Here is a 10,487-nt window from a genome sequence, read left to right as displayed (position 1 = left end):
TTTTTTTGTAGAGACAGAGTCTCACTGTACCTCCCTCGGTAGAGTGCCGTGGCCTCACACGGCTCACAGCAACCTCTAACTCTTGGGCTTATGCAATTCTCTTGCCTCAGCCTCCTGAGTAGCTGGGACTACAGGCGCCCGCCACAACGCCCGGCTATTTTTTTGTTGCAGTTTGGCCAGGGCTGGGTTTGAACCCGCCACCCTCGGCATATGGGGCCGGCGCCCTACTCACTGAGCCACAGGCGCCGCCCTATTTCAGACGTTTTATCTATTTCCCCCATGGTGTGTTTCTTTCGGACTTTCATTTTTAAGAAAGCTCAGAAGAGATCTTTCAGCACTTATTTTTGGTGACTTTCCTTCAAAGTATTGACTAGTACAGTACTAAAACATGCTGGAAATGCCGTTGAGTTTTGCCTTACTATTTGGATGTTTTCTTTTTAAGTGGCTAATTGTGATAGGTTCAGAATGTCACTAGACATTGCTAGTTATCACTAGATGCATATCACTAGATATAACTAGTTATCACTGGATACCTAAGATATGTACTTAGTGAGAAATCAGTGTTAACAAAAGTGATTGTAAATCCATGCTTTAAACAGTGTGCTTTCTTTTTTTGTTTATTTTTATTTTTTTAGACAGAGTCTCAAATTGTCGCCCTGGGTAGAGTGCCAGGGCATCACAGCTCACAGGACCTCGAACTCTTGGGCTTTAAGGTATTCTCCTGCCTCAGCCTCCCAAGTAGCTGGGACTATGGTGCCGGCCAAAACGCCCAGCTATTTTTTTTTTTTTTTTTGCTTGCAGTTGTCATTGTTATTTTAGCTGCCCCACTGGGGGTTTGAACCTGCCAGCCTCAGTGTATGTGGCCAGCGCTCTACCCTCTGAGCTACAAGCACCATGCAACAGTGTGCTTTCTAATCAATTATTATGGGCAATTTCTTGTCAAATCTGATTAGTTGTTAGTTTTTTACCTTGCAACGTGGCTCCCAAAGAGGGTCAGGAGCATCTGCTCTGCCCATAGTGTTTGCTGCTCCCACAGTGTTAACACTGTCTGTGTTGGTTAATGCTGCCACAGTTAGTGTATGTAAATGTCACCGTAAGTTCCCTTAGGTACAGAAGCTCCAACATGTAGCAATATATTGAATAAAGGGGAGAGCCTGTGGGTCCCCACCCGCCATGGTGCCTGCTCCCCCAGATCAAGTGGGCATGCCAACCTCAGTCCCTAAATTAAATACTAGTAAAGGGATTGGGGCCTGTAACTCAGCAGCTAGGGTGCTGGCCACATTACCCAGAGCTGGCGGGTTCAAACCCGGCCTGGGCCTGCCAAACAACAATGAGAAAAACAACAACAAAAATAGCTGGCGTTGTGGTGGGTGCCTATAATCCCAGTTACTTGGAAGGCTGAGGCAAGAGAATCTCTTAAGCCCAAGAGTTTGAGGTTGCTGTGAGCTGTGACGCCACAATACTCTACTGAGGGTGACATAGTGAGACTCTGTCTCAAAAAATAAATAAATAAATAAAAGTAAATTAATACTAGTAAAGCTCAATTTTTGTCCCCTTTTTTTCTGGTTAAAAAAAAAGTTATGTGTCTGTGAATAGTAAATACTATATTCTAGAATTTTAGGAGTTTTTTCCTGTTTGAAGACTCAGGCTCCATAGTCTTAAAATTTTGTTTTAACTTAGAAACTCCCCTCTTTTTAATGACAATGAACAGGAAATGCTACCTTTTTTTTTTTTTTTTAAGATCACAATGAGACTGCTCTGATTGACTGTAAGATGAAACACTGGGCCCAAGACTCTCTGCCTGCTCTTTGCCCACCACCTCTTCAGGCAGACTTGAACTCCTCTGTGGAAATCTAGCCTCCTTGAAACACAGTTGGAAAAAATCTTGCGGAAAGCCTACCTCCCCAGACCTGCCCTCACCAACACATGCTTTCTCTCCAGTCATTAAGGTATGAGAAAAGTTTCCAAAAGTTGGCATGTGAATATTCACGACTGAGAACCAGTAATTGGACACAGAGTTACCTCATGTGTACACATGTGTACTCACACGTGCCTGACAATACAGCTCATTCGGGGATAAGAGCATCTGACGCTGTGAACGTGAAATGGTGGCATTTCAGCCTCTAAAGTAGATGAAAATGTTGTGTGTGGGGGTAGCCCCTCCCGTGTGTTCCCCAGTGACCTTGAGGTTAAAGGATATATGAGTCTGCTTTGTTAACACTCTACCAAAAGTAATACCTTTAAGATATGCTGATGACAGAAACAACAATATATAAATTAAATAAAAACTTTAAATGAAAGGTAAATAACTTAAAAAAAATGGTCTCAAGAAAATGATGAGATATGAAATGGACCGTCTGTGATACTCCATTAGCCAAGATATAGCACACTAACTGCTGAACTAATTGACCTGAAAATGTCTGGCTTCACCCTGTGTCACCTGTGTCCCAGTGTGACACCTGCCAGGGAGGCTCTGCTGCAACTGGTCACTCAGGCACCCTCCATACTGCAGAGCCAATGTTTTCAGACTCTTGGCTTTAAGGCTGACCTGCCTTCATCTGGTTGGCACAGATGGATGAAGAACACAGGAAAGGCACTCACTCCTCTCAACTGCCCAGCAGTGATCGTATTCTACCTGGGAAAACTCATCATGTAGCCCTACCCAGATGTGCAAGGTTTGGGAACTTCAGCTTTGATGAAAGAGAAAGTGGGTTTGGTGAGCATCATGCCAGGCTCTGCCATACACGCAGCACCAGCGAGCCCAGGGATCTCCAGTGTGTGATGAGCATCACCAGCCCCGACTTTGGAAACATCTTGGGAAGCCCCACCACCACTCTTTTTTCTGTCTGTCTTAATATAGTATAGGAATCTGTCTGCCAGGACCCAATTCACTTCTTGCTGTTCCTCAAACCCTACTCTTCCATGCTCCATCCCTTTGCATATGATGTCTGTCTAGTTCTTTACAATACTCCTTCCCTTCCAACCCCCTCTTCCTCCTCTTTTAATACATAAGTCAGTATTTACTTCCTCTGTGAACTCCTGATGACACAGAAGGTACAATCTCATCCCAACATTCTCTGAACTTCAGCCTTCGCTCTGTTCCTATCTCTATCACTGAATGCATCAGCCAGTGTCATAATTACTTAAGAAATCAGCGTGTTTCCAAAAGGACGGAGCGTGCTAACATAATAGTGACCTTCGTTTTTCAAGGATAAGTATTAGTATCCCCCATGCCTATCTAGTGCAGGCCTGGCTAACACACTGAAGTGAGGAAAAAAATTACTTTCTCCCTTCCTGCCACTTTTTAGTGATCACACCTCTTTTTGGGGGTGGGAGGCAGAGTCTCACTCTGTCACCACTGGTAGAGTGCTGTGGTGTCATAGCTCACAGCAACCTCAAACTCTTGGGCTTAAGTAATCCTCTTAAGTCAGCCTCCCAAGTAGCTGGGACTACAGATGCTCACCGCCACGCCTGCCTGGCTAGTTTTTCTTTCTTTCTTACCCCGCCCTCCACTAGTTTTTCTATTTTTAGTAGAGATGGTCCCCCTCTTGCTCAGGCTGGTCTTAAACTCCTGAGCTCAAGTGATGCACCTGCTTCATGATCCACCCATGGTGGCCTCCTAGAGTGCTAGGATTACAGGCGTGAGCCAGTGTGCCCAGCCAGTGATCACACTTCTAACGTCTTTTTTTGTTTGTTTTTGAACATTTTTATAAAAACACATAAGTTTTATCATCTTAATCATATTTTACGTTCAGCAGCAGCGTGTTGTGTAACAATCTCGGAGGCATTTTCATCTTCCAACACTCCATACCCACCCAACACCCCCTCCCTGCCCACCCTGGTGACTACTCCAATCATTCTCTGTGATTCATGCCTGGCTTATTTCACTTAGCACAGCGGCCTCAGAGTTCACAGGTAGCTTATGCGGGACTTTCTTCCTTTTTAGAAGGCTAATTACTATTCCACTGAGAGTGCGTTCACACTGTCTTTATCCCTGTGCTCATTCTCACGTCCATGCTTTTGACTGTGGGTTACTGGAGGGGCTGATGAGAAAGTATATTTTCTATGCATCCAAGAGTAAAGGTCGATTCTGTATGTTTGAATTTTTCAGGACGGTTGAGGTTCTAGTAACTAAAAGAGAAATTACACTGAATGCAAAGGGAGGTGAGATTGTTTTAAAAGCAGTGAGCACAGGAAGAACGTCCCTGTTGTATCCAACCGAGCAACAGGACCCGCAGCAGAAAGCTCTGGACGTTCGAGAGGCCTCTAACCCAGCCTTTTTGCTGCCTTCCTCAAGCCCTCCTGTTTTCATAGCCTCAAAATAGTTCAGAAAAGAAACCGCCCGATTTTAAAGTAGGGCAAAATTAATATAACAAAAGGATAAGCAAGAGCTGTTTCAACATAGAGTTAAGTCCTATGCTTGTCAGGTTAACGTTGAACCAAGGACTCCAGCCCCAAAGGTGCCCCGGCCCCCCGTGGTTGGTATGAGCAGTGGACTCTGGTGCTCCCTCGAATTGAGGTAATCGAGGCCTTTTAGAAAACGTTCCTAACCTTTACTGGAGAGCGTTATCATGAAAGACTCCTAAGTAGCCTCGCATTACTTAACATGATCGTTATTTTTCAGTTGGTCTGTGCGGCTGTTATTAAGTATGTAGCCACAACGGGCTCGGAGAAATCTCCAAGAAAACTGGCGTTTAGTTAACACGTTAAATACCTATATGCAACTTCTTTCACAAACTATCACGCTGAATTTCCCAGCACTTAAAATCCTGAATTTTCTGTAAAATATGCCAAGTATAGCCTGAAGTAGTAAATAATCCCCCCAAAAGCGATATTAGCAAATTAATTAGAGTGGGAACAAAGAACCCTTTCTGCAGAGGCATGAATGTTGCCCTTATTTTTTCTCACAAGTATGATTTTGGAAAACAGCGGTAGCGCGCGTGCAGAAATGGACAAATGACCAAGCGGCAGACGCGGTGCGACGCGCTGGGTGGAGGCCGAGGAGGAGCGGCTACCGGGGCCCCCAACGCGGGTCTGGCCGGCTCCGCGGCCTCCCCGCCCGGCCTCTCGTTCCAGCCGCCCGGCCTGTCCCTTCCAGCCCGGGCGAGAGGCCCCGCCCCGCCCCGCCGGCTCCGGTTACAGCCTCCAGAGTTGGACAAACTCGCCGCGGGCGGGTCGGCGGCCGGCGCTCCCCGGCTGGGCGCCGTGTTTATTAATTTACACTCGGCGGCGCACCGCGCGGCCTGCGCCTTTGTGTCCGGCCGCAGCGGCGGGGAACGCGTCCCCCGCGTCGCCGACCCACGGCCTGCACGTGCTGCCCGGGCCGCCCGAGGGCGGGGCCGCGTCCGCCTGCCCCTCTCCGGGGGAGGAGCGCCAGCCCCGGGCGCGGAGGACGCGGGCTGCGGCCGCCGGGCTGTCCCCGGGCGCTGCCTGACCGGCCGGCCGCGCGCACGGCTACTCGCACGCCCGGGCCCGGCTCTGCAGCGAGGGAGGCGCGCGGGGGGCGCGCGGCCCGGCATGAGCGACTGCGGGTGAACGCGCCGCCGAGGGGCCCGGAGCCGCGAGCAGCTGCTTTCCTCCCAGTCGCCGCCCTGCCCTTGGATCTGCGACCATGTACGTAGGCGTCGCAGTCCTGCCATTGTCTCTGCCCGGACGCGCGCCGTGCGCCCACCCTGGCTGCGCCGTCCCCGCGCTTCCTGTTCCCAGGAAAGTGACGGCGCTGACCCCGCTCCTCTGCCCTCGCCCCCGGTCTGTTCCTGCAGGTCCATTCACATCGTGGCGCTGGGGAACGAGGGCGACGCGTTCCACCAGGACAACCGGCCGTCGGGGCTCATCCGCACCTACCTGGGGAGAAGCCCTCTGGTCTCGGGGGACGAGAGCAGTTTGCTGCTGAACGCGAGCAGCACCGTCGCGCGTCCGGTGTTCACCGAGTATCAGGCCAGCGCCTTCGGGAACGTCCAGCTGGTGGTGCACGACTGTCCCGTCTGGGTGAGGGGCGGCGGCGGCTGCGCGCGCGGGCGGAAGGAGCTTCCCTTCCATTTTTCCCTCCTCCCGCCTTTGCCCACTTCTGTGAATGTGGAGTGTCTGCTTTACCTGGGCGGAGTTTCACAGCACTTTTGATAGCATCGCGGAGCCTTTGTTTTATTGGGTGGGGGGTAACCCGGTCAGACATCACTCTCAGAAGGTAGAAAGCCCGGCTAGGAACGTGGGGCGCTCATCCCACACTTCACCTCTGCGGTTTTCCCTTTCCCACACTTCTTGTGCCAGCCTCGGGAGATAGGGTCACTAAGTTTCACCAGCAAAGAGCAGTGTTTTTCATGCCTACCTCTGCGGGTAATAGTGTAATATTAGTGTTCTAAAAATACAGCCCTCTGAAAGCTGAACACCGGCAAAGATACTTCTCACTGGTACAGTTCGCAAAATGGACCCCTGGAAAAGGGGGGAGGAGGGACTGAGTTAATTTTAAATGACCCATTTATAGCACTATTAATTACCCTCTGAAAAATTTTAATTAGTTTTTAATCTTAATGATGCAAAATACTCATGGTATATTATCCATTTGTTTTTAGTGACTCGTAAAGCAGAAATGTTTTACTAGTGTTGCTTGGAAAAATCGAAAAATTGTGATAATTGAACAAAACTGGAGTGAAGTGGATAAATTCTAGTCTGATTCTTGAGTGTTTAAATCTACTCCCTGACACACAGATATTTAAAGTATACAATAACACATTTTGAATGTTTTTCTTTAATCTTATTTGAAAACTTCTGGTTATTTACTGATACTGGAATTACATAGTTTCAGCTAAAGTTTGCATTTTGCAACAAGAAAGATTAGTGTCTGAAAAAGAATACAAATGTGAGATTATTTTTATGTGAGATTTTGACATTTAAACAGCATTTTTAAATAACTGAATCAGGGCTATAAGAGACTAGTATCTTTCTAAAAATATATAGAATATACTCAGAAAAAATTATGAAAATTCCCATGTTTATGGAAAAAAAATCCTTTGCCCATAAAATTTTCAGGTAAAGGAAAGTTATGTTAATATGCTACAGTAAACTAAAAAATAGACCTTTACAATATAAGGAATGCTGTTAAACTCCTAGTTATGAAGCTTCTGTTCATAAGAAAGACTGATGCAGAACTAATTGGCTGGAATCTGTGCAAGCGAATGAAACACGAACTTTACCTTGGCCCTTTCACTGTGAACCACCTTGCAGTCTAAAACCTTAGTTCAACATGAAGTGAATAGACTGGATACATGTAGGGAAAGTCAGCTAAATTAGGATATTAGAATTACTGTTCCTGTTTTGAATTTGAGCTGTTAACCTTTTCCTGTTTATGTTGTTGATTGTACAAAAAGAGATGCCGTGATCCCATGTATTTTATCTAGTAAAATGAAATCTTCCAAATGGATGAAGTAAGCCTCTGTATGGTCTGGATTTTTGCCATAGACTGATTGCCGTGGTTTATTATGCTAATCGCTTTTTGTTAGGTTAGACTCTGACCCTACTTAAAAAGCCCTGAGTTTGTAACCAGACGCAATTTTCTAGGTTATAATGCTCTTCAGATGTAGTAGATGATGTTTGCAGAGTTACTCTTTTCTTTATAGGGTGCTTTTCTTCTCTTGGTGATAGGCAAAGCCTATCAGAAATGGTAAGGTTGATTGTATTAATCAGCTGGTGTTTGACAGGTACTGAATCAGAATATTAAATATAGCAGAACAGATAGAGCCCAGGTTGTGAATAGAGAGGATCTGATTTCAGGTCCCGTATTGCCACTTAATGCCTGTTTGTCCCTGGTAAATCACTTACCATCTCTCAGCCTTATTTTCCCTATCTGTAAAATAATCGCAGTCCTGCCTCCTAGAGCTTCACTGGGGAGTAAATAAGATATTAGCACCTGTAAAGTTCAATCTGGAGGTAAGCAGGTAGCAGTTGTGCCATGAGTGCTAGCTCTTATAGTGGTGTTTATTATAACTCCAGTGCTGTGTATCATACTGAGCAAAAGTAGAGTTTTCCTACGTGTCATTTGAGATCTATACAGCTATGGTACCAGGTCAGGACGATGTCAGCCCTTGATAGGTGCTGTATTTTCAGCCTCACAGTCAAGTGGAATGAAATTGTTTCAAGGTAGAAATTCAGATTTCTACTTTTTTAAAGATCAGTCCAGTTCTCCAATGTGGCTTCAAGCCTTTTGCATAACCTCCTAGAGGAAATCCTGGAACAGATTTACCGGGTGGGAGACTTTGATTTTCTTCATAGTTTCAGAAACCAGTGGAGCATTTTCTCTGACATAGTTTGGACAAGAGATGTGTTGTTGCTGCCTTGGAGTTGGAAGGTGGTAGTTGTTTCTCTTCCCTGGTTCCCTGGTAGACCCTTGACCTTGCCCTGGATCCTTGCCTTGTAGACTTGGCACTTTTGAAATAAATGTGATTCATATTTATGAGTTGCAGCTTGTTATTTAGCAAGTTTTTCTCTCTTACCTATCTTTTTTTGTGTGTCCAGTTACATTGTTATTTCATTTTGCCTTTCGGGATCTTTTGCTGTTTGTTAAAAACATTCCATAAAAAGCAGTGAGGTAGTAGAGCCACAGTTTTCTTGTGTGGGGCTTGCAGCTGTGATTCATATGACAAATAAAAGCATTTACCGCCTCTGCATTCCCGGTCCCACAGAGTTAATGATGCCAAAGCCCATTTTTTCCTTAATATTTTCCCTTAAATGTCCCCTTCTTCCCTTTAAACCTCTCCAGCAACTCCAGAATTTTGAACTATTTAGAATGCAGACAGCAGCTACTTTAAGAGTTAAAAGGCTGCTTCATAGTGGTCCCACTTACACTTAGATTTCTATCCCATTTTTCTGACTTTGCCGTCTTTCTTTGTTATACTCTCTTACATATTTGGAACTTGAACACTGTAACAGATCCAGTTGGAAATGCATTAAGTTTTGTGGTTTGGGATTTGGAAATCAGAGGAGAGCTCTGCTGTCTTTCTCACCTTCTTGCACTGTGTTCCGCTTTATTTCTCCTCTGCTTACACCCTCTACTGAGGTCAAGCTTTTGCCTTTGGTGCTTATAGCCCAGGCTTTGCTTTATTTATTTATTCATTCATTTATTTAAGTTTTGATTGATTGTTTTAAACGTCCTTCGAAATGCTCAATCCATCCTTTTTCATTAGGGGATCCATGTCTGAAACTCTGCAATTCTTGTTGTTCTGAGTGTCCTTGTGGGAGATGGGCAGTCGGGAGGCTGCAGAGAGCTGGGGCGGGGGGAGGGGGGCACTGGTGAGCAGCCAGTCCCTCTGCAAAAGGCCTCTCTGTGGAACACTCCTCCAGGATTTTCTGACATGGTATAAAAGCTCTGTCAAAGCTTGATTGGTTTATTCAAATACTGTTAACCCTGTCTTAGACTCATATTTCCAAGCACAAACTTTCATCACTCAACAGCCTCTGGAGGTGTCAGCCACTCTGCCTGTTCCCTTAGTCTAGTTTTATTGCATCCTAGAAATACATGCCAAAGGCCACGTGGAGGGACAAATATTGATAGTTAACTAGAGTATGTGAAGAAAGCTTCTAGTGGGTATTTGGCAGTGGAATTAAGATATATAAAGATATTTTCCGTATACCACTATTCACACAAAATCTCAAAGCATTACATTTTAAAGGAACAGCATTCATAATAAATTCTAAGCATAAATGTTATTAACTGTTGTACAGAAGCAAATATTTCAGAACTAGAAAGGTCTGTTCTGAATATTTATTTTATATAAGGAAAATATGTACTTGCAGATATATCCCTTACCCTGTTAACCTTGTAATAAGCGGTATCTTTTTATGTCAGCGTATCTCCACCACCCCTCACGCACACAATACATAATTCAGTACTGTCCAAAGGATGGATAAAGTTGAAAAGAATATGTGAATGTTGAAAACAAGAATAAAATATGGAACGCCACAGAGTTCACAGCATATTGCAATTCCAAACACTGAAAAATCCTGCAGCATCTAACTAGGTCACAGGAAATCCTTTGAAACTTCTTTACTCATTCTGATGTTCTTCTATCTAATGCTATGACATTACATTTTTGAAATTATTAGGTGATAAAAATATAGAAATTATTAGGTGATAAAAATATATTTAAAAATAATTTTAAAACTGAGTGCTTATTTTTAAGTGTAAATATTGAAGGGGGTGCTTATTTGTGGGACTTTCAGGAATTTTCTAGACCTCCTATTTAAACAGTACAAAGCCCAGGCTAAATGCATAAGTAAAATCAACAAAAAAAAACAAAATAGAGTTAGCAAACTTCTGAGAAGACCTGTAAAATACTAGCAAATCAAAGTGAGCTCTGAGTTGGCCCTAAAATATTTGGCCATTCCCTCTGCTCAGCAGGGTGGCTGACTCTTTCTGAACCAGCGGATCCCTCTGTGATCCTTCCTCTGGGTGCCCTGCTGTGCTTTCACTTACTCAGCATTATCTACCTAAAAGC

At 44.9% G+C, this 10,487-nt stretch overlaps 1 protein-coding gene across 5 annotated transcripts in view; it reads left to right on the top strand.

The window, feature by feature from the left end:
- Positions 1-5,413: 5,413 nt before the first annotated feature.
- The window catches only part of RHOBTB3 (Rho related BTB domain containing 3), a 73,989-nt gene continuing 68,915 nt past the window's right edge, over positions 5,414-10,487 (top strand). For 2 of the 5 annotated variants that reach the window (XM_053586361.1, XM_053586343.1), the window contains exons 1-2: positions 5,415-5,613; positions 5,763-5,988. In XM_053586361.1, coding sequence (XP_053442336.1) covers positions 5,612-5,613; positions 5,763-5,988 — 228 coding nt within the window. In that variant the 5' untranslated portion in view covers positions 5,415-5,611. Of the gene's footprint in view, positions 5,614-5,762; positions 5,989-10,487 lie in introns of all 5 variants that reach the window. The other 3 variants (XM_053586352.1, XM_053586334.1, XM_053586327.1) reach the window with 3 other exon arrangements.

This window comes from Nycticebus coucang, chromosome 1 (assembly GCF_027406575.1).
Source record: "Nycticebus coucang isolate mNycCou1 chromosome 1, mNycCou1.pri, whole genome shotgun sequence".
Classification (NCBI taxonomy): Eukaryota; Metazoa; Chordata; class Mammalia; order Primates; family Lorisidae; genus Nycticebus; species Nycticebus coucang.
Note: the sequence above shows the minus strand (reverse complement) of the source record. Positions and strands in the feature narration are given on the sequence as shown.